General features: G+C 39.1%; 2 protein-coding genes and 1 long non-coding RNA gene across 4 annotated transcripts in view; 1 reads left to right on the top strand and 2 right to left on the bottom strand.

Moving 5' to 3' along the window:
* The first annotated feature begins 362 nt into the window (after positions 1-362).
* On the top strand, positions 363-8,743 carry napepld (N-acyl phosphatidylethanolamine phospholipase D). Of its 2 annotated transcripts, none has more exons than XM_088003224.1 (10): positions 363-643; positions 4,306-4,384; positions 4,523-4,636; positions 4,743-4,883; positions 5,452-5,676; positions 5,776-5,879; positions 5,966-6,131; positions 6,417-6,565; positions 6,889-7,003; positions 7,709-8,743. In XM_088003224.1, the coding sequence occupies exons 1-10, from the start codon at positions 507-509 to the stop codon at positions 7,838-7,840; spliced, it is 1,362 nt and encodes a 453-aa protein (XP_087859350.1). In that variant the 5' UTR covers positions 363-506; the 3' UTR covers positions 7,841-8,743. The 2 variants fall into 2 exon arrangements, with proteins under 2 accessions (XP_087859350.1, XP_087859351.1); XM_088003225.1 differs by lacking the exon at positions 363-643 and adding an exon at positions 2,105-2,470.
* Positions 6,641-8,184, bottom strand: LOC148152495 (uncharacterized). The gene is made up of 3 exons (XR_015762123.1): positions 8,050-8,184; positions 7,715-7,843; positions 6,641-6,996 (listed from the first exon to the last, which is right to left on the bottom strand). It is a non-coding gene; the product is annotated as an uncharacterized LOC148152495 (long non-coding RNA).
* Positions 8,744-9,161: 418 nt separating the features above from the next.
* The window catches only part of cacna2d4a (calcium voltage-gated channel auxiliary subunit alpha2delta 4a), a 77,088-nt gene continuing 62,147 nt past the window's right edge, over positions 9,162-24,102 (bottom strand). Inside the window, exons 30-41 of the mRNA XM_088003226.1 lie at positions 18,182-18,196; positions 17,613-17,657; positions 17,365-17,427; positions 15,961-16,031; positions 14,605-14,680; positions 14,455-14,507; positions 14,097-14,152; positions 13,001-13,021; positions 12,441-12,561; positions 11,247-11,362; positions 10,938-11,020; positions 9,162-10,496 (exon numbers count right to left, since the gene is read on the bottom strand). Coding sequence (XP_087859352.1) covers positions 10,404-10,496; positions 10,938-11,020; positions 11,247-11,362; positions 12,441-12,561; positions 13,001-13,021; positions 14,097-14,152; positions 14,455-14,507; positions 14,605-14,680; positions 15,961-16,031; positions 17,365-17,427; positions 17,613-17,657; positions 18,182-18,196 — 813 coding nt within the window. The 3' untranslated portion in view covers positions 9,162-10,403. The remainder of the gene's footprint in view (positions 10,497-10,937; positions 11,021-11,246; positions 11,363-12,440; positions 12,562-13,000; positions 13,022-14,096; positions 14,153-14,454; positions 14,508-14,604; positions 14,681-15,960; positions 16,032-17,364; positions 17,428-17,612; positions 17,658-18,181; positions 18,197-24,102) is intronic.

Here is a 24,102-nt window from a genome sequence, read left to right on the forward strand (position 1 = left end):
TAGTTCAAGCTTTGTAGACAAAAACTGACATTTTCCCATTGATGCTGGTTGAGGATCCATTATTTATCAGAAGCTTTAATTTAATTAGCTTGGAAACCTTTACATTTATACGAGTCGTATTGAAGTGATTAAATTTCATTCTTCTGTTTTAGTTAGATCTTTTCAGAATACCAATATTTCATTTCTCAAAAATAGATGAGGTAGGTTTTATAGTTTTTGGACGTGCGGGTTAACCGAAATTTCTTGACTTCCAAAGGGAAACCTCACTATCACTTCATGATTACCATAAAATGTCCGTTTAAACAATTCGTTATCGAAATGTTAAAACTTTTTGGGATAGTGTTAAAGTATTCAGATTTCCGAACGTCCGTGAATGCTCCTAACAGGAAGTTCAGTGACATTTTTTTTCTCCCCCTGTTCGGGACATTGAACTAGTGTTGCACGTAAAACTTTGTTTCGGTCTAATAGTAACGCCATGAAAACGTGCATGCACGTCCTGTGTTAGAATGAAAAGCGTGTTTTTAAAGTGTATGCAAATATTTGTTTACAACCGTAAATTCAACCACGCGAGTTCGCCGCGGAAATTCGTAAAACTTGTTGGACTAAATTGTCTCCAGGTGCTCATCAGGTGGAGTACCTCTGGGTAAGTTGGATTTATTGGAGAAGAAAGACGCAACGTTTGAATTTTGCCTCGTATGTTTGCTGCATATATGTCTGTATTTATGGGCTAATTCCTGGCTTTGCGGTATATTGTTTTAGTTTTGCTTTTAGAATTGTTTTATTGAATTGAGCTATCAGGGTTAAGGATACATTGACGTCACACTTCGTGTAGCACAGCTGCACTAAAAGTAGCAACTGGATGCGTAATCAGCTGACATTGGGTTAGTAACTTTTATATTTATTTAAAGATTTTGTATTGCTCTAAAACGACTAGCTGCTTTGCTTTACAGTGTTTTTTGCTGGCGTCAGTGATTTGAAGGAGAGAAAAATGCATTTATTTAAACTGCTTTTAGGCCACCTCTTGGCCAATTTCATACACAATGATGAGAATAAGTAAATCCTGATTACACCGATTTTTTATGTCCAGTTTTAATTTGGGAGATGTGGCTTGTCATTCTTTTGTCGGGGAAAGACATCCAGTTTAATGTGGTGCCATTGACCATATTTACCCAGAATTCAAGTCGAGCCTTGTTGCATGTAGTTACAATCAGATTTTTAGTATAAATATGCCCAATTGTGTCCAAACTTTGCTGATATTTCCTTATAAGCTTTATTTTCATGCTCAGGTTTGCAAGGCTCACCCATTGTTGGCTTTGTCATTGTTGGAGTAATTGTTTCTTCTCAGACGGGGCTTTCATCCCATTTTGTTCAGGGATGTGTGTCACTGTAAGGATACTCTCTTCAGCTGGGTTGATGTGCTCATTTTGGACATTTCACCATCAGACATCAAATTGTCCCAGTTTGAATCATGGTTTTTCCTCTTGATAATCTTGTCTGCTTTCTTTTTGTTTGTTCTTGACACACAAGGCAGTTGTGTGTCTGAGGTGTTTTCTTTAAATATACACAGTTAACTTAAAGCCAAGTTTATTGGTATAGCACATTTCAGCAATTCAACACGCTTTACATGATGAAAACATTACATTGCAGTACAGTAATGAAAAGTTGGAACACAGACTACAGTTAATAATGTTTCAGATTTTATTAATTGAAGGCATGTTTTTTTTTAGCTTTTGTGTTTGAGCATATTTGCATTTTTTTTTTTTTAGAAGTTTGCTACATATGTAGAGCATAAAACCAGCAAGGAGTTTAAATTTTGGTGATCCTCCTGACTGTAAGCCTAGTCTGTTTGTTTGATACAATGTTAGACAGAGAAACAAAAATGTTTCTGTGTATTTTTGAAGTACAGGTGTAATGGAGTCAGCACTTAATATCTTTTTAACTTTAGCATGCATGTGTTTTTTCATGCGTCACTGGCAAATACAAAAGATACATAAAAATGGCGTGTGATTTTTGTACATAAATGTGTTTTAAAGTTGATATTATATTGCTTAGTCTAAACCAACACATATTTATCTTTTTGAGTTCGGTGAAACCAAGTGGGACAGAAAACCGTAGAGACGTGATTCAGCGACTCCTTTATTATACCTCCTGCGGGCTTCAGTGAGTTTACACGGTAGTCACGTGACCGCAGCTTTAACGCCGACGTCACAGAAACGGAGCTGGTACCGAGTCGTTATCCAACCGCGACACCAAATGCACCAAAACTCAGCCCCACCATCGTAGAGAAGCATCCTCCTTGTCTTCCGCCTCCTTCAATGTTTGCCTTTGCCTGTCAGCGCGGCAGTAAAGTAACCTGTGAGCGCCGAATAATGCCACCTCGCTCTCGGTGAAACGGCTTAAAGCTGATCGAACAGACATGGCTGCCCGGTAGAGGAACAGCTGGTGTTGTCCTGGTCGAGCTTTTATTCAGGTACGTTCTCTGTACAAAGGTGTTTTGTAGTCTGTAGCGAAGCCTGAGGGGGATGCTGGCATTTAATTCGTGTTTAAATCATGTGCGGCTAGTGCTTTGTTTTGTCGGGTATCTAAAACCATTTGTTTGTTTTGTTTTTTGGTGAGACGAGCAGTTTAAATATATTCATCAATAAATAAGTTGTGAATTTTTTTTATTTTTTGCAAGAGTTGATGTGTGTGCACGCCCAACAGGCTAAAATGTGGAAACTGATAACACCAGTTTCCTAAGTGTTCCTCTTCTGACACACTCGTCTGGTTAATGAGTGGAGTTTTAAGACGAGTGTTTTTGAGTTTGTTGTTTACTTGACCACATCTGTCTGACCGCACAGGTCACTCACCCACAAGGCACCATTGTTTCCCCACAGTCTGTGTACAGTCCATTCATGAGGCTGAGTGCATCAGCAGGATGCTGTAGCCTAAAGGCATGGAGAGGGAAAGTGTTGTCCGAGGCTTTGGTTGCACTTCCTGTGTTCATATGTCTTCACATTGAGTGCTCATGTTCAGCATATAAGCGCGTCTTCTCTAATGCAACATGGGTGTTTCCTTTTCAATTGCAAGGGTGTGTAGAAAACATTGAGTGGTGTATTGGGGAGTGTAGAAAATAACAGGATAGGGTGTGAGGCTCTGATTAGACTTGCTTAGGTGTTGTGGGTGTTCACTCAAAATGAGCAACTCCTTCAAAGTGTTGTGCACGCTTTTCCTGAAGTTTGGAGTGCATTTAGTTTAGTCCAGAGCTGTGCAAGTAGCTCACATGTCACATGTCCCAAAAGTCCTTACACATGCAGAAGTCAAATCCAATTACAAACACACTATTTAATGCATTTTATTTGGATTTTAAGTTATGTACCAACATTAAATTGTGTATAATGTAGAAGTTGCTGACATTATTGTTGAGATGTATTTTTTCCTCTTCAGTCAATACTCTGTTAAACCACATTTCACATCACAAGCATATATTTTTTTTGTATGTCTCCATCACCTTTGCCTGTCTGGAGAGTGAAGTTTGTACCGATTCTTCTTTACAACGTGAGTCCAGATTAACGGTGATGGATCAACACATATTTGTGCAAAATGTTACAGTGGTAGGAAAGTGATGCATCCATGATATTGATTGAAATTTGTGGATGCTTTTTTTTTTTTTTTTTTTTACAAAACAGTTTTATTTCAGTCAGATTGGATGGACAGCATCAATGAACATCACTCTTTTTTTTTTTTTTTATAAATATGAACTTGATCTAAGTCCAGACTTTGACTGGTTCCATCTAACACATGCATATGGTCTGATCTAAACCTTTCAGGTTTATGCGTTGGGTTGTGTCCTTACTGGAGGACAAATCTCTGTTTGCCTGAAATATTTTTTTCTCCAGAATTACTTTGTGTTTGACATTTGCTGACGAGTTATTGACCAGTCACTGTTGCTAAATATCACCAACTGTCAAAGCTGTTAGGCAATTCATTGCTTCTTCAATTTCTGCTCCCAACTTCGGCGACAGTACAGATTTAACAATTGAGGCAGATGTCGACTTTTAACACAGGCAGGTTTCTGAGTTTGAGTGGAAGCAGGTATGTGGTCTCACCAAATGGCAGGTTTCATTTGGGTACTGAACTGGTAATAAAATACATGCAAAGTATTACAGCTCAACTGTCGACTGTTATCGTTCCAGTCGAGGTAAATGAGTCAGCGGTGTGAAGGTGTAGTAATGTAATTGTGTGTGTGCTGTACTTTTAAGCAAGGCAGATAAACTGATTCAGTAGATTGATAAAGCGTGAACCTGTTTCTGTGTGCTGTTACAGATGTGTTGCTGGTAGAAACATGGAGAAACCAAAATCCTCAGACAGAGCAGAGCTGGAAGAGACAACAGGCCTGGTGGAGGTAACCATCAACACTTTTATCCTGAAAATCCTTGCATGTCAGGATGAGTTTCTGCTGATGTTGGTGCTAAATTCTCAGCACTCGCATGCTTTTTAAATCGCTCTTTGTATTTTATTTTTTTACATTTTTTTTATTAAGGATGGTGATTTGCCTCAAGGTGCCGAAGGTGGAAAGGTGGATCCTCGAACACCGAGGAAGAGCAGCTCCTCCCGCTCTTCCCGTAAGAGTTTCCGTCTGGACTACCGACTGGAGGTAACGACCCTCCTCCTTCTGCTCACCAACGCCCAACATTCAAGTCTCTTCAGAGTTCAAATAAATGTCACGCTGGATCTCAGGTGTGTTTTATTTTTGAATGCAGGAGGAGGTGACGAAGTCCTGTCGAGACAAATATGGTCGCTGGACAAACCCCTGGCCAACATGGCGCTTTCCTTCCTACTCTATGCTGTTCAGATTTCTGGTGCTGGATAAAAATCACAGCAGTGTGCCAACAAGCAGAGAGGTAGGAAACCACTAGGATGTTAAAACCCGCAAGTCACTTTATTTTACTGTAGATAATTCAGAAACTTAAAAGAAACAAAACAACGTTTTATTAGTGGAAGAAGAACCAAGTCTGCAGTGCTCACATTTATGGAGTCTGCTTACCGCTCTGCTGTAATAATTAGTATCACAAGCTCATCTTTCACAGCCCTGAGCTAACATGATGTTATTTATAGCTGCTTCTGGAAACTTTGCTGTGTTCATTGAGAGATTATCCGGCCTTAAAGGCAGCATAACAAAAACATTGAATTCTTTATTTGCACCAGTTGTTTGTATATTTTCTATTTATTGGACTTTATCTGATAACTTATGAGCACAAAAAATCTGAAAAGTGTGACATCCATTTGTATTCAACCCCACTGACGCAAAACTTTGTTAAAGGACCTTTTAGCTGCAAGGTCGTTGTCCTCTAGTATTTAGCCAACACTTACAAATATATAGGTTGAAAGATGAGCATGTTTAAAATAATATTTATGTATATATATTTAAGTCAGTCTAAGTTTCTTCTGTCCTCCCTGCTCTCCCCACAGGTCCTGGACAGTGAACTCCCAGTATTGGAGCCCTACTTTGTCCAGAATCCAGAAGCGTTGGACTCTCCTGCTGGTATGAGGGTCACCTGGCTGGGCCACGCTACAGTTCTGGTTGAAATGGAGGGGGTCAACATTCTGACCGACCCCATTTTCAGCCAGAGAGCATCATTTCTTCAGTTCATGGGGCCCAAACGATACAGAGGACCCCCCTGCACAGTGGAACAGGTTCGAAGCGCTTTCATGTTCTCGCTTTTACTTTGTGAACAAACAGAATCCTTTGAATCAAACCTGGCTTTATTCAGCTCACTCCTCTCCTACAAACAGCTGCCGAGGATAGACGCCGTCCTCATCAGCCACTCTCATTACGATCACCTGGATGCTGGATCTGTTGCCAGCCTTAATGCACGCTTTGGAGGGGAGCTACGCTGGTATGTGTCCCAAATCGTTCCCCACCCGTACCCCCCACACACACACCTTCCAGTGTTCCTGTGAAATATGATGCATGTTTTAACAGGTTCGTACCCCTGGGTTTGATGGACTGGCTGGCCAAGATGGGCTGTGAGAACGTGATGGAGCTGGACTGGTGGGAGGAAAACTGCGTCCCGGGTCACGACAACGTCACGTTTGTCTGCACACCCTCTCAGCACTGGAGCAAACGGACAGCGTGGGATGATAACAGGGTACTTGATAGTAAATGTTGTAGTGTGTTGGGACTGCTATCAGTTTGGTTTTATAAACAGCACTGATAATCTAAGTGCTGCAATGTTATTGTTGGGCAAGTGAGCAGAAATGTATTTAATGTGATAGCAGCACTTTATTGAAGAGTCTGCAGCCCAACATTTTTAAATGGAGAAAGATTAAACAAAAAGGGCAAAACTTCTCCTTTCTGTGAAAATCTTTCTTTAATTTTCTGCTGCACTAAAACTGTCAGAATTGTAACCATTTAACTTTTTATATCTTTTCAGTCTTTATGGAGTAGCTGGTCTGTTTTGGGTCCCAACCATCGATTCTTCTTCGCCGGCGACACAGGCTACTGTCCGTCCTTCCAGGAGATCGGACGCCGCTTTGGGCCATTCGACCTCGCAGCGATCCCTATTGGAGCGTACCTGCCCAGGTAGAGAGGCACACACTCCCACACAGCAGATCAGGCACAAAGAGTTTCATGTTTTAACACACTTCTGGGGCATGCTTATGTGTTTCATATGAAGTTATTTAATATGTGCAGAAGCCAACAAATTCACTGAAACCACTGTTACAGGTTCATATTTTAGTGCAGTAGCGTAGTCCAACACTTACTAAGTATACCAATGTGTAGCCAGTGGTACTGGGTTTAAGGTCTCCTTTCATACACATGCATGCAGACATATCTTAATGTTCAGTTTCAGCATTTTAATAAGCGTTAAGCAGGACTGATGTCATTTCCTGTTGGGTTTTCAGGGATGTGATGAAGGGACAGCATGTGGATCCAGAAGAGGCTGTTCAGATTCATCAGGACCTTCAGGCCAAACAGTCTGTAGCCATCCACTGGGGGACCTTTGCCCTCGCCTATGAGGTAGGATGTTAGAAAAGAGTCAGCAGCAGTCACTACATGTAATGTCTTAAGTTAAAATAGAAGCAGCCTGCCTTTATACAGTGTAAATTAAATGTCAACCATTTGTTAGGACGGTAGAAATTAGTCTTCCCTCAGAGGTGAGGAAGTCTAGACTTAAATTATGTAACCAGTTCTACCTCAAACAATATTTAGATATTAAGACTTAAAAATACTATTTCAACATTATCTGGGAACTAGAAAAATCTAGAAAAGATATAATCTAGATCTTTTCTAGATTTTATCCCGACACTCTCGAGATAAAATCTAGAAAAGAGCTAGATTATTTCTAGATAAAATCTAGAAATTATCTAGATCTTTTCTAGATAAAATCTAGAAAAGAGCTAGATTATTTCTAGATTTTATCTCTAGATAAAATCTAGAAATTATCTAGATCTTTTCTAGATAAAATCCAGAAAAGAGCTAGATCTTTTCTAGATTTTATCTGAAGATCTAGATAAAATCTAGAAAAGATCTAGATTATATCTTTTCTAGATTTTTCTAGTTCCCAGATAATGTTGAAATAGTATTTTTAAGTCTTAAATATCTAAATATTGTTTTCTTAGTGTAGTATGAGGTACAACTGGTAATATAATTTAAGTCTAGACTTCCTCACCTCTGAGCCAAGACCAATTTCTAGCGTTCTGACCTCGTCTCTCCTCCATGCAGTACTACCTGGAGCCGCCGGTCCGTCTCAGAGAGGCCCTGGAGCAGAGGGGACTGAAACCAGAATCCTTCTTCACGTTGCATCACGGGGAGTCCCGGCTCATCGCCACACAAGATGGAGACGTCTTCGACTGATGTCTGCAAAACCAAACATTTCATTAAAAGACTGAAGACTTGAGCTCAACCTAAATAAAAATGAATGTTTTATGGTGCATACATTAACTGTTTGGCATCTCACAGCTGCAGGAGTTGTAGATACAAGGATCACACTTTGATCTAAGGTGATTCACCTTGAGTCATATGATCAATTATTATTGCAGACATGACAGGAAGAGATGACTTACATGCTGATTCTCTTAGAGTTGAGGCTTCAGGGGCTTTGCACACTGCCTCAGAATCCTTTGAACCCTGAGGAGGAAAAACAAAGCGAGGTCAGAGCAGAAAAGGTTCACTGGACAGGATTTAAAGTTAAAATCTATCCCTTCTAAGAAGCCAAGTTTTTCAGATTGTGTTGGTTTAAAACTCTAGCTTCACCTTGCAACTTTAGACTCCTACATGAAGAGTGTTATTCTTTGAGATGAGTGCTGCCATATAGTTTTTTGTTTTGTCTGAATGTGCTACAGCCAATCCAGAACTGCTACCTGTGAACATTCAACTGCAATGTCCTGATAGACTTTTTGTGGAAAAACATGCTGAAGTTGAGCTGGGCTCAACTGCAAAGTGCTTTTGTTGCAGCTTCAGCTATTTTTTCCTCTTTTTTTGTGCTGTGAAAACATCAAAGCTGCATATCCTGTCAACAGTTTTTCTCCCCATTTTGAAGAATTTCGGTCGTGTGTATTTACTTTTATGGAGCAAAAATGGAAGAGTTTTGGCATTGCTGTGACAGAGACTTTACCGTCTCTTACCCTGAATGTAAAACAGTAATAGCACAACGTTGAACCCATTTACTGCAGTAACGTGTGAGCCTGAACAGCCAGTTGTGCTTTACACTTTATCACTTTCTGTAAATGTCACATTAAATACACTATTCAAGTTAAATGCGTATGTTTTCTTGCTCAAATGGAGACTAAAAGGGACTTAACTTTACTAGCAAGAAAAGAAATGCTTCAGGAAATTTTGTACGTAAACTTTGTATACTATGACATCGAAAATGAGGCCAAGTGACATATATTGTAAACTATGATGCAAAATATTAAGCCATAGAATGTAAATGTTTCAAACAGCATACTTACCTGCAACTCCATCATCATAGTAAGTTGTTTTACCGTCCTCCAGGTTTGCCAGCGTACTTCACATTTAGAACTTCTGGAAGAGGTCCAGGGTCCGATTCCCAGTCAAATCTGTCTGCATGGAGTTTGCAAGTTCTCCATACATATTGTTCTTATGGTCCTGAATGCAGGCACTGCTATTTGTCACAGACAAATGAAGAAAAGAAGAAGAAAAAAAAACTGCAAACTGATAGAAAAAACACATGGATTTAATTTACTTAACAGTGTACAAAACATGACTTAAGTTGGTGTCGCTCACAATTTCATTTACAGATTAATGTTCAAAGGGCGTTATAAACATAAACAAGACAAATGATTACAATAAGTTTAAACTCTTTACCAAAAAATATATTACTGTGAGGCAAAACCACCCAGAGTGTTTCAAATGGACAAAGTGACCCGTCAGTTCAACCAAAATGATTTTGTAAAATTAATTAAAACACACCAATACCTACAGACACTAAAGATTAAAATGAAACCTAAAAACTATTTTGTTTTACTTCCTGTTAGACGTACATTTGGACATATTTGGAAAGGTTGATGCATCCTGGGGAAAACTTACAGCATACGTATTTTTTTCATATTTATATACAGCAGAAAGGCACAGCTCATCAAAAGTAAAAGGTAAATAGAAATCGCTCATACTTCTTATCCTCAGTATATAGCCAGAAGCTAAATCTGTGTTCACATACAGGAAATGCGCATGCTTCCATCAACATGCAGAATAAGCATTTATTTCTGCAATGTTCAGCTGAATTTTGTTTGCTTTTTTCCCCTTGTGCGTTTCTAACTTTTCTAAAAAACAATGATCCCAAATTTACTTCAAACATCTTCTGGTCTCACGATTACCGATGCGTATTTGACACATACCAAAGAGTATTGGGAGCTCTTTGCTGCCTTCTAGTGGTTGGAGTGTGAATGATCCTTGGTTGTGATTGTATACTATTAAGCTGTATTTGAAATGATTTGCTATTTGATCATAATGAATTGCAGAAAAACCTCAGTAGCACTTCAATTTTAAAGGCCTGTTTAGCCATAGCAGCATCAATAAGTAAACTACATATTTGAGAGTGGAAATGTCTGTTAAAGAACCCCAATACACCTAACACAGCTAATTTGCATCGCAACCTTTATGATACATTAATATCTATTATTATTTGTTCTGAAACCAAATAGAGATTCCCTACTTAAGTTAGTTTCTCCTGAATATCAAACATTTTTCCAGCGTTACATTTGCTTTAGCTTTTAGGAGCTAAACGCCATGTGTTCATGATTCGTATAAAATGTCCACAGGGTTTGCAGTCTGCAGATAAACACGTAGAATCTGCTTCCAAAGAAGTCCACTTGAGGTGATTTGTGTGCAAACCTGTCTTGTTCTTTTAGGGTCGTGTTTGTAAAAAGAAAAGAAAAAAAGAGAAACGTTTCTGGCATCAGGAAACGAGCGCAGCGCGGGAGAGGCAGAGGAGAAGGAGAGGGCCTGAGAGACGTATAAAAGACGCGCCGCCGCAGTCATTAGCGTTCTCCTGGAAGAACAAAACAGACAGAGTGTTGCGTTTCTGTCATTGTGTTCCTTCACATTAAAACGACCTAACAGACATGAAAAAAATATGTCCGTACATGTAGGTGTATTCAGTCTACCCATTTCCTGTTGACATAAACATCTTATTTAAAGGAGCTCTGCGATTTTACAGACATGGCAGCAATCAGGGTTAAAAAAAAATGTTTTAGTTAATCAAGAGACAACTGACCACTTAGATTTTCACACAGGTCCAGGCTGGTTAGAATGGCACTTGACAATTGCATTTTGTATAATTTAAGTTTTATAAAAATGCAAAACCAGAATACACGTAAATGTGGACACTTTATAAACTTCTGCAATAAATAAAGTAAAAAGTATTCCGAACAATAGCTTACTCTACATGTCATATTGTGCAGCAGCACTTGCTCGACAGTGAGGATCTGACCTGTGGGTGATAGGAGTGGCAGGACTCAGGACGTCTCCGGACCTTCTGGGACCTCATCCTGTCGCACTTAACCGATGCGTTATGTGCTACGTGACTCAGGAAAATATGATAAAATGACAGCAAAAGCTTCAAACTTCAGATTTATGCGAGACGTTATTATACTAATAGATTCCTCTGTGGAATTATTAAAATTAGGAGCAAACCTATTACAATTTAAACTTGTGGTAGTTTGGGGCTGACCAGTTTTTAGGCAACATTTTTTTATTTAATTAAAAAAAAAATGTTGACATAAAATCACACAAAGGATATATTTGACTTCTTTGGGCACCAGAGTGATGGGTGGGTACTGCCTGGAGCAGTCACAGTCTCCTTGTACCACCAGCATCAGCAGGTTGCTTTCAGGTATTTGTTGAACTACAAACATTCTGAGGCAGATAAAAAAAGTCCAAAGTGGAAAATAAACAGAATGTCGAGCGAACTCCACAGAACACGAGTGGTAAATGTACGGTAATGCAGAAAACATGTTAATACGCCTGAATGAACTCAACATACAGAGCGTTGCAAAAGTATCCTTAACCTTTGAACTTTTTCATATTTTTTTCATGTTGCAAGAACAAACCTAAATATGTTGATATACAAAGCCGGTAGGGACATAACAGTGTCACAATTTTCTTATTTTTATTTCTAAAAACTGTTGAAAAGTATAAATAATCTCCTCCTCCTTTCGACTGTATGTCATTTTTGACTCCTTGTAATTGTCCTTGCCTGTATGCTTGGCTGCCTTAACAGGAAGTAGGTTTTCATTCCTCTAACTTTATAATAATTCATGCAACATGGGGAGTTTTCCATTATCACTCCCTGCAGAGGAAAACAGACCCACCACTGTTTGCCTAATCTGTCAAGATGAAAAAAAAAGAGAAATCATGTATTTTTTCCTTCCACTACTCTTTGTTGCCTCATCACGTAAAATCATAATCAATATTTTAGATTTGTGTTGAAATGTGACAAAATATGAACAACGGACATGGACACTTTTGCATAAGAATGTATAATGTAAAAGCTATAACTTGGTTGTGATACCACTATTGTCCACATGAGGGCACTCCCACTCAGTTTGTCTTACAAACCGTTTTCCCTTTTTCAACCAGTTTACCTCCCACCGTTTTGAATCATTGTCTCCGTCTCCCCATCTTGTCATTCAAACCTGTTTCTATTTTAATACTCTCATTCACTTTTACTTTCTTCTATTTTTCGGATGCCTCTCACTCTTTCTTGCACACATCTCTCCTCAACACCCCACCACCTCATCTAATTTTGATCCCCTCTACTTCTTTCCCTCCTCTTGACACTCTTGTATAAATAGACGCCGATCTCAGTGAGCGGAGCGGAGGAAAGCTGTGGAAAATGGATTTTAGGAAGACACTTTAATTTGACCGGTCCAGGGCTTACAGAGGACCGCGCTGCCATGTGTGTGTGCATGTCCGTACACGGCTGTGTGCTTACTTCTGGCACCGTCCGCACTTAATAATGCTGTTGGTCTCCTTGACTGATGGCTCGTAAATGAAGCTCGGGTACTCGGTATCACATGGCTGCAAGACGTTCCATTTTTTCTTGGGAACATAAGCTAATAGAGAGGCAGAAAAGAGGGGGGTCATTTCTTGATTAGTTGGAAGAGCACGCGTGATCGATGGGCTGAAAGCTCAAACTTTTTAGCTTATTACTGCCGCTCAGATGGAAGCATGCTTCGAACAAACCGAATGCACAAGATGAGATTATTTGAAACCAACAAAGAGGACCTATGGTGGCTGATTAAATTGTACATGTCTGGTCGGGATTCTGCTTAACTGCTCAGAAATTCCATTAGCTGAGATAAAAGTCTACGCTCGGGTCTTGTTTTGAAGGATTTGGCAGCTGCGTCTGCTCCCACTTGAAAGCCTTATGTAATCTGACACACTAAATTTAATTCTACTTGGAACGTTTCACAAACAGCACATCACACACGAAACACAAAGGTCTGCGGAGCAACCCAGCTTCCTCTGAAACACCTGAGAGCAGGTACTCACAGCGGCTGAAGGATGGTTTAGCTGGATGGATGGATGGATGGATGGATAGATGGATGGATGGATGGACGATGGTAGTTATGAGGAGTTGTGAATGTTTGATACATGAAAACAAGTGAAAAGTAAAGAAAGCTGTTATTATACGAGAATCAATTGAAGACGTGCGTCATCCAGTTAAAACCAAATGGACCCTGCAGCCGGTCAGTTGGGTTTACCGAATTTATGTCTACTTGCTGAATGTCAGGATAATGAGGAAAACGTCTTAGAGGATTTCTTTTTAACTTCCATCTAGCTAATAGTTACTCATGTTCCATTGGGAGCTTAAGTGGCAGCTGTGTGCTTGGGATTACTCATATTGTTTTCTTCTGAATGCAGTGAAGACAGAAACATTCTTAAAAGCCTTCCAGTAATGCGGTCCGAACTGAAGCTGCGTTTTACTCTTGAGTTTATAATATCACATTTATCACCTATTGCTGTAATGGCAATTTCCTTCTAAAGCGGCATTACCAACACGAACAAATTTTCTCACAGTAATTATTAAACTGGTAATTGTCTTATTTCTAATAACCAACGCTTTAAATAGCTTGGAAATGTCAAGCTGATGGCATGGCGTAGTTAGCTTCTGATATGTTCATTTCCGACATTTGAGTGAAATGGAGTCACACCTGTGCACCTCAAACACACAACTACCAAAATATCAGGAAGAAAACTGTGAGCCTCCCCCAAGTCTGTTCCTTCTTGTTCAATTTTCTTAATTAAAAAGCATTTAAACTCTACATTTTGTTTCATTTCAGTCAATGTTAGTCACTGAGAAAAAGCTACATCACTTTTTTAAACATTGAGCATAAATCTGGTTTCAACTGCATTTCTCTAAAATGCTCCATTTCACCTTGCAGTTACGATGAAGATGAAGTGAGTATTTTGAGTGGAATGCAAACAGCAGCAAAATGACAATGATTGTTAAGACATACAAAACAGTTAACATGGGAGATATGGTACTATTCTGAGTCTGTCCTTAAGGTTGTGTAAGACATACAGAAAGAAGATATGGCAGGAATACATGGAAACCGAACCAATTTTCAGGTCAGCGTGAGCTCACCGTCAGCAAAATGCTCCGAGTGCCAGAAGCTGCAGAAATTGAACTCCAGTAGAAACCTGAAAGAGGAAAGAGAGACCACAGCAGATTGCAGACAGATCAGACGGAGAACTCAAAAAACTGGGTAATGTTTTAACGTGGAAGTGATCATAAATACGCCTTCGTGGCACATTTCCGTTACCTGCTTTAAAAAGTGAGTCATTCAAACTAAAACGAAAGACTTTTCGAAGAGAAATCTATAAGTCAGTATTTTTAGGTTTGAAAAAGTGAATCTGATTTCTGTGTCGCTAACCAATAAACAAACTTTGCAGTGCGTTGACGGTTGAGAGCAGCCAAAACTGTCGCCTCTAGCAACACTTACAGAAGGACGTTAGAGAGGAACCACTTGAAAGTTGAAGCCAAAGCATAGAATGACTGTAGAGAGAGGGGGGGAGGGGGATGAAGTTTAGTGTAAAAGTGACGGGATTCTTGTTTGAAACTTATTAATGAAGTCTGAAGTCACTGAACTTACGCTGAGAAGTGGGCGAGCGCTGCTGACAGAGTGAGGGTTGGTCTTACACATGGCCTGGTAGTCAAACAATGAGACCCTGGAGGAACACAAGCATAACATGCAAACAGTGTTGAGATCTCAGCATCTTTTAGCGTCTTTTATTGATTCCCTGACCGTCTCCAGGCACCAAGCAGCACTACCAACTGCAAGGAAAAAAAAAACAAAAAAAAAAAAAGTCAGACGAGGAAAAAGAAAACAACCCGGTGGATTGCTTTTATTTTTTTCTTGCAAGGACCAAAAATGTTGCGACTGAGATCTGATCTCTGAACATGTAAACGTCTGACCTGATGTTGCCTTTTCTGGCAGATTCTTAATAATCCATAATTAAGAACATTTAAGTATTTTCTAATTTTTTTATTGTAAACTTTACAATAAGGCGTTTATAGTGAAGAAAAAGGTCCGGATTACGGAAATGTACCAATACTGTGAAATCTTCTAGGTAAGATGTATACACATTAATATAGACAAAACCCAACTAAATGGAATTAAACAATTTCTCCTTGATTTTTAGCTCCTAAAATACATTATAGTGCTCCATACCAATAAATAATCACCTGTCCAAAATCTGTTTAGAAATAAATAACAGTTTTCCCTGACTTAACATTTGAGTAAAATAAACTGTTGTGTAATGCTGCGTACTCCTCATTTTGAATGTGTGAGTCGGGTTTTATCCAACTGTCCTTGTGCCATTGACCATCTGCACACAGAGTCCAGTGGACCTCCATGTATTGTGTTTCTTAAGAGTCTTTGTGAAAACAGGAGCTCACACCTGTTATCTGCTCAGTAACAGCAGACCGAGAAAAATGACGCAGTGCTGTCTGTTACTGTGCTTTAAGCAGAGAACACACGCTGGATTTCTGCATATCCTAAGAATTAATCCTAATTTATCAACAGTTTGACTTTGATAGCATTTTTTTTTACAGGGAACTCCACTTTTAGTTAATTTAAGTTAAAGGGGAGAAACACATTTCTCTTTTTATATTAAGCATAAAAATGTCGACTGTTTGCCATACTATTGCTCGGACAGGATGTTAAGAAGTAGATTGATGATCTGTGTTTTAACAGCACTGTATGGACAAATGCATTTCCCACATTTTTGCATAAAATTAGGAACAAAAACAAACAGGAGATAATCAGAAGCACATTCTTTCATGGACTCCTGATTGCGTCACAGCATGGGGTGACCTAATTGTCCTAATGTACTGTGACAGCCGAACTAACGTTTTTTTGACAACTTTTCACCACACGCACAATAAACCGACTGCAACACGACTGTCTCATCAACCAGGCAGCTGGCAGATCGGTTCCAGTCCGTACCTCTTAAACATGCCCATTTGGATCAATGTGGTCATCACCGATCCGTCGGTTTCGCCAAAGAAACGTCCCGCCTGTCAAGAAAAGCAAACTGTTACTATTAAATAAATTCCCGTAATCATAATAATCTGACAGTAGGATTGTAAATGTTTACGCCTCACCGTGAACTCTATGATTTAAACTCTCTTCATGAATTGTTTTTTTTTTTTTTTTTTTTTAAATAAAGCCTTACGAATACTGCCAGCTGGCTTTTTACCGAGCAATTTAAAATCCTAATGTCTTTAGGTCTTATTAACTTGCCATAATTACATCAATTACTGTACACATTTTAAATTAATAATTGTAGGTGTAAAAATGAAATGATTATTGTTCCCATCTCCAGAACTGATTTCTATTATGTAGAAAACAACATATTAGACGTAAGACGGTCCAACAAAAATCCAACGTTTTCAGAGCCCACTTTCTCTTTTATGTCCTTTTTTTGTTCTACAACAATCAAATTGAAACTATGATTTTTTTTTTCTTCTATCTCCTTTATTTTTTTACTCCACTGTCTCTTTTTAGCGCTTGCGTCAACTACTTCAGTTGGGGAAGCAACTGACATAAAACAGGCATGAAATTATGTAAAAGGTTACATCACTCCAGGAGGTCCTTGAAATGAGCCGTTTTTTAAATATCTTGACCTTCAGGCTTTTTGAACCTCAGGCACTGAGAATGTTTATGAAGAAAACGTGAATAGAGACCTATACGTGTTTGTTTTTTTTCAACTGTTTAGGACAATAATATTTTTTTATATGGTCTAACAATAGTTCTAAATCAAAAGGAATTTTTTGTTTCTTGTTACAAATTGACCACTTACCCTGTCCCTGAGGGAGAGAAGCATCCCCACAGCATTATGCTGACACTACAACCATGTCACATTGGTTGGGTAAGGATAATAAGACCTGTTAGTTTGCTGCCAAAAAAGTTAAATTACGTTCTGACCAGAGCATCTCCCTCCGCAAGTGGACATTTACTTTTTAAATGATTGGTACCTGTTTAAAGGGGGAAAGATGTGAACACATGCTGCTTTTCAGATTTTGATATGCAAGTAATTTTGGAAATCATGTTTGATTTTTGTTCCAACACTCTGCTGCTGTATCACATAAAATCCCAGTAAAACACATTGAAGTTTGAGGTTGTAACATGACAAATTAACACTTTCATAAGGGCTTCCAACAGCAGCGTCGAGGAAAAAGGAAAACTACTACCGACCATGCTTACCGTTCTAAAAAATAGATGCAGGCAGTTTTTTGGGCAGAATTCTGCAAATTGTCTTCTCTTTTCAGCGCAGCGATAACTAACAGAGTCAAAAGCTCTCAAACGCTCAAAGTACGACTCTAAAAGCCCGCTAATGTGTCAACTTACGTCGCTGCGCTGTTTAGAAATTAGGACAAAGCCATTATTGTCAATCACGTAGCACTCGATGTCCTGATACAAGAAACGAGAGACAGAAAAACAAATTACTTTTGACAAAGACAGATATACTCCAAACAAACGTTATTAAATCTTTCTCAAAAACACTAAGAAAGAGCAGATATGCAAACTAATTAAGAGTTTTCTGCCCTGAATAATATTCATATAATCTTCCTAAGTCACATAACTAGTGTACTCACAAAGCTGTCACAGCGAAGAGGACAAACCCCCTCTATGGAGGAGCACTAAAGAAAACAAACAGAATCTGCTGTAATTTCAGGCAAACAGATAAATTTCAGCAGCAAAACTCATGAATGCGCTGATGTAGGAGTGTAATCTATATGTATAAGCGAGAGGACGGCGTGCCTGCGTTTAACGAGGACATCTTTTAAACACATGCTTCTGTGCGTGTATTTCTTCGAAGGCGCTAGGCTCAAACGGGTCGACAAGTGTCTGAGTATGTGCGAGAGGAAAAAAAAAGAAAAAATAGTGTCATATGAAAAATAGTGTCTGCCTTGGTGAGAAATTGTTAATTTTTGCAAGATGCGACAGGAATGTCTACCTGAGATCGACTGCTGAGCGTCTCGTTTGCGAGTCGCAGCTTATTTTGTTTCCGTGCATCTGCGACTGTGTGGATGTGTGCCGTCTGTTTTATTAATGTTGTGAAGCAGAGTTCACGGAGCTCAGCGGGAAACTGTTGATTTGGTTGTGAAGGGAGCGGAGGGGGGGAGGGGAGACTGCTGCCGTGGAAAATTATGCACATACTTACGTCTGTGTCATTCGGCTGGGAAGAAGCAAAGAAGAGATGGAAGGAGAGCATCAGGGGAAAGAAAATGACATTAGATCAGTTGATGATGCTGTAAATCAAAGCAATAAATAGACTGTCAATGCTTCCGTTTACTGTTGAAAGAAATAAATGGGCTGTCGCATGTAATGTATAAAACCTTTATTTTCACCGTTTGACGATAAATCGGTCTTAAATTTCTTGCTTTAGATCAGATAGGGCTACCAACATAATGAGACTGTATTCTAGTTTACATAATAAGATTATTATACCTTTAAGCAACTTAGGAAAGCCCAGATGATAATGCCAAGACTTTATAGACTTCTGATTGATATATGATGATTAACAACTACTGCACTTGAAAAGACACAATTCCTTGTGTAGCATCATAGAAAATACAAAACTGTAGTATGCTTAATCCTCTCAACGCTGTGATTATTCCTGTTGCTTACACACTTTTTCCTTCCACTCAACTTTCTATGCTTTCATAGGATCAATCAGCTTCTTTAGCAATGACCTTTTGTGGGTTACCCTCCTTATGGAGGGTGTCAAGACTGACTTCTGGACATCTGCCATGTCATCATCTTTCAATATGACTGTGTAGGGCATAGTGTGACCATTACATAGAATTTATGCATTTAAAATATCGTAACTGGAAAAAAAAAACTGGAAATGTACGTCTATAACCCACACCGGACTATGTTATGTAACATTTTAATACACCAAGACACCAAATTTTGTGTTTTTACTGTCAAAATTACAAAAAATATGCTTGAAAATTTCACACAACATGAACCTTTCTGGAATTAATTTTTTTTTTTTTTTTTACTTTTTCAAGATATTTAATCTTTTCAGCGGTACCTGTAGTTAATAATGGTTGCTATGAACATCTGCGTAGCATAACATGAGATGATGGAATGTTATTAGATCACTGATGGGATTTTTACTGTGTTGATTTTGTAACGGTGTTAAACATGGGTTGTTTACATGACACATTAGTATTTTAGTACTTAATGTGACATTAATATCCAGCACGTTGGGTTCAAACTGTTCATAAATTGTGTTAAATCAATCGGAAGGCATCATGAAAGTGTGATTTTTATTTTACAGCATTATGTCAAATAAAATAAATGAGTTAATTTTTGATGTCTTCCAAAACCATGAACATGTAAGGAATAAATGTACTCTAATAAAAGGTTGGTTTCTAAAAAAAAATACTACTTTTACATGTTTTGACATATACCAGAGATGTTCATAAATATTTAAATCAACATAGCTGCAAAGAATGACTGAAAGTAGTCTATGTCCCTACAATATAATAATAATAAAAGAGCAAAATTACATCTTAAAACTTTTCCTTCAAGAGGGAAAGTTTGTTCTTTTTCTCCATTATTGACCTGCTCATATGTCAAAAAAAAAAAAAAGCACTAAATGGTCACATCTCATGTCTTCAGCACAATGTGTGGGTTGGCGTCTATGGACAGTATGTCTTTGGAATCATGGTCAGGTTAAACAGAGCATGTCGAACTGTGAATGAAACAATTTATCATCCTTTTCAGTCCTATTACAGCCGAGTGTCAGTCTTTCTCTCAGCCTCCCATCGCTGCCTCCTGGGATGGGGAACAATTCAGTGGACGGAGAGGAACGGTGGCGTGTCCCCCGCTACAACACAGGCAAACGGTGAGGCTTGATGGGAAATTAAAAGGAAAATGGACTGTCTCATCCAATTAATTAAAGGGGAATTAAAGGATCAGTGTAAACACACTCGGTTCCAGTTTTATTTCCACGTATCAATATTCACAGTGTAATGTTATGGAGAATTTCAAAGTGGCTTTTGATTGAGACGGCATAAAGTCCATTAATGTATTGGACAGTGTTGTGTTCAAGACCACCTAACCCGAGACCAAGACAAGACCAAGACCAGAGCGTATCGAGACCGAGACAAGACCAAGACTTTTAGGGTCCGAGACCAAGTCAAGACCAAGACCGAGGGAAGTCGAGACCGAGTCAAGACCAAGACCAGCGTCCCACGCTACATGATACTATAAAATGTGAAATATGATCAAAATTACTTCTCAAATTGATCTGAAAGATCCATATTCACATAAAAACACCTAGATATTAAATACTTAATAAAATTAATCAATATTAATTTTGCTTCCATCTCTGTGCTACAATCCGCGGTGGTCTTGTGCCATCCTTAAAAAGATAACGCCCTGGGTGTTTGTCCATGTTGCTCATGTCAGAAACCACCACTGTCTGCACCATTAAACATAGCAATTGAGTCAATGCCCTGACGGTAAATAACGCTCAACTATGAACACTGACCAAGGAGCAACAAGCAAGAAGTAACCAATCACAAGACGCTCACCGTGACTGTTCTCACCCTCTCTCCCACTACATGAAACCAGATAGTCTGACACCATGGCAGACTACCATTACAGCTGCCACTTTGACCGAAAACAATCAAAGAGCAATGTGCATGCTCTGTGTGCTCTTTCGATCTTGTTTTATTTATTTGTTAATTAAAAAATATCAATGTACATAATTAAATAAAATAATGATAGCTGCTGCAGTGTACGCAGGGGATTACAATAACAAAGAAGAGTGTTCTGTCAGGTCAGCATATGCTGTCAGATCGTCATACGCTTAGCACAAACCCACGGCTATATCTGTCAGACACGTCTTTACTATATAATTTTATTTAATTAGCAACATAGAATCATGACGTAGATCATTATATACTTTATTAACAGTTGTATGGCATCTTGACTTAGCGGTTAAGTAGGTTAATGAATTTTACACGGGCGTGTGTTGTAGCTGACTCCAGCTGCAGCCAGACCCTGCTTTAAATACAATTTGAAAAAAACAATGCATGTATATCTATATAGTTATCATGGAAAACAATTTAATTACTTATTTTCATCATAACTTGTTGTGTATGGTGAGCTGACAACTCCTCTGACTGTCGGACTTCTTAATGCGCAGACATGGTACTCACTGCATGTATGCTATTCTGACAGCGTATGGTAATCTAATGGGCTCTTTGCACCTACGGCGTTGACGTCACTTCTCCAGGAGCTAATGCGGCTCACTTGTTTCCGCTTTGAGTTACCATGACTGGTAGAAAAGACTAAGTTGGATTTCAGATGCAAAAAACGCAATACTATGAACATTGTTGTCTTCCTAATATAATGAGCTTTTAAGTTTTCATTAATTTCCAAGCAATCCTGAATTAAGAAGATGGTGGCTTGTAAATATTTGTCATTACCAGTTATAGCTAACGCTGCACAACAGAAAGTTTGCAGCCTTCACTTCACTCCGGATCAGCCTAAAAATACCAGGGATACGGATGATAAATAAAGGAGCCTCCCCGAGTTATTTCCATGGAATCACTTCTGTATTCAGCCTGAAAAAGCGAGTATATGGGAACGAGAGAGCAGACCAGAGCCAGACAGCCAAGCAACTGATCCGCCTGTACATACTGCTGTAAACACCGTCCTGAGCTCTTCACAAGAAACATGCAAAGGTAATAAAACGAAATAACACGGAGACATGAAGCAACACGGTCATATTTTTCTAAAAGCAGCCACTTTGAACCTGAACAGCTAAACCAGATCTCTGACACCAGAGCTGCGCTACTGTTAAGCTATGAGGCTTGTTGTGCTTCGGAAGTAAAAAGCCCGAACCGTAACCAAACCCCTTTAGTCTGACACTAACGACAATAAACACACAATATACTTGAAAATTAGGTAAAAACATTGTCCGTTAGAATGTTTAGATACTTAAATAGCACATTTTTACAAGAACAATGCCCAAGAATATTGCCTACTAGCATAAGCTAAGGTTAATGTTAGCCACAAAGTTTAAGTAAAACTCACCTTCGTATCAGTAAATGTATAACGAGGCATACATCTTAAAACCTTTCTCCAGCTTACTTGTTGGGGCTTCGGATCGATGAACAAACCTTGGCTAAGCCCTGCAAGCACCTAGTGTAAAAGGCCATTTTCAATAGATCGGAAACAATCGAGCCGCTTTTCCCCAAACGCGGAAGCTGAGGTGCAAAGAGTCCATAGAACGACTCTCAGTGACACTCCAGTCCTATCTAATAAGTACAGAGACGAGCAGATGAATCGTACTGTTCCTGAATGTCACATCACTATATTGCAGACTTTTGGACACAGCGTTGTCCCATATATGCGACAAGTCAGTCAACACCTCCGCACAATAATTCAGCGCAGTGAGTGACAACTTTTTTCATCACAAATGCTTATGTGTCTCTGTACAGCTAGCTTTGCTAACACCACATCAACGGAGCTTACCTTTCTTTGAGCTACTTTTCTAAGTGACGAAAAAAGTAAGACGTTGTCCCCACCGTCTGTGAAACTGCCTGGATGTTGAGTTAGCTGTGGCCATCGGATTTCTTATTATTTATGCAGCGCTATTATATTACTGACGATTAAACATCTTATGCCGCTGAGAGGAAACCACTGCGCATGTCTCAGAGCGCTGCGTGCGAGTGAAAGGTGGGGAGGGGAAGGGGAGAGAAACAGAAACACGTATTTGGCAAGTCACGTAGTTGCTTGGATTTTAATCGGTGCGTTTTGCATCCACTGAAAACAAATATGTTAACAAATAAACTAGATAGTATGCTGTATGTTTAGTGATATTTTAACAGTTGCGGTCTCGACTGGTCTTGAAATAAAATGCCGAGTCCTCAGCGTCCGAGACCGAGACAAGACCGAGACCAAATGCGGTCGAGTCCGAGACGAGACCGAGACCATCAATAAACGGTCTCGAGACCGGTATCGAGACCAAGACCGATCTCGAGTACTACAACACTGGTATTGGATATAATTAATAATATGCAGGAAAACTTAATGACTCATACAAATAATCAACATTCTGCCATAAATTTTCAGAAGTCTTCAGTGGTCACAAAGACGAGTTTTTGCGAGTGTTAATATCCTTGCAATGTTAGCTAAAATTACTGCATATTGCATGTTTTAGTGATATCATGTAGCCCCAACAAGTATCTTTAAAAAAAATACACTTTTTGCATCAATTATGTCAAAATATCTATTATCTTAACAACCCTGGTAGAGTTGAGACATACGTCCCACAATTCCAGGCGTAACTGCAGCCAAGAAAGTTGCAATAAAATATTGACTAAGAGGGGAAGAGCACAGACAAAAATCTAATTTTGGGAGGTTTAATTGTAAAATTGCATATTTTTCCCCCCCCACTTGACCAGTATGTGACAAAACATGACAACAAAATACATCAAATTTTGTTTTAATATTAGAATAAAATTGATATTTAAGTATATAGGAATACTCTCCTTTCTGCCTGGTGATTGCTATAAATTGGGACTGACCGCATGTGCAGTAGCGTAATCCCTGATGGAGCAAGAGCAGCATCACTGCGCGCACCTATGCGTTTACACACATGGCCGCCGGTCTAACAAGCACATGCAGTGAGTGCAGAAGCCTTTTGAAAGTACATGACAAGATAAGATGATTACGTAAGCTGGCTGAGGGAGGATGAGAGGATGGAAGAGAGGAAAAGGGTGAAAACGAATATATGAAGGAAACTAATTAAAAGAAGAAAAGTGTGGAAAATGTTGAAGAAAAAGAGGGAAAAAAATTAAGAATTGTAATATATTTTTTCTTTCATCAGACAAACCGAGTAAAAAACAAGAACACTACATTGCATCACAAACAATGTGTGTGTGATGATGGACGTAATAGATACTTTGGCACAGATGGTAGAGCATATGCTCCGTGTTAATCTGACACATATTAACACGAACAGACACACGTCTCTAACACACACCGATGTATGCAAACAGAAACACGCTCGCACCCCGACACACAAACACAAACATCCCCACACACAGAGCCTCG

Source organism: Poecilia mexicana, unplaced genomic scaffold (genome assembly GCF_051168715.1).
Source record: "Poecilia mexicana isolate PSO_F unplaced genomic scaffold, ASM5116871v1 scaffold_23, whole genome shotgun sequence".
NCBI lineage: Eukaryota > Metazoa > Chordata > Actinopteri > Cyprinodontiformes > Poeciliidae > Poecilia > Poecilia mexicana.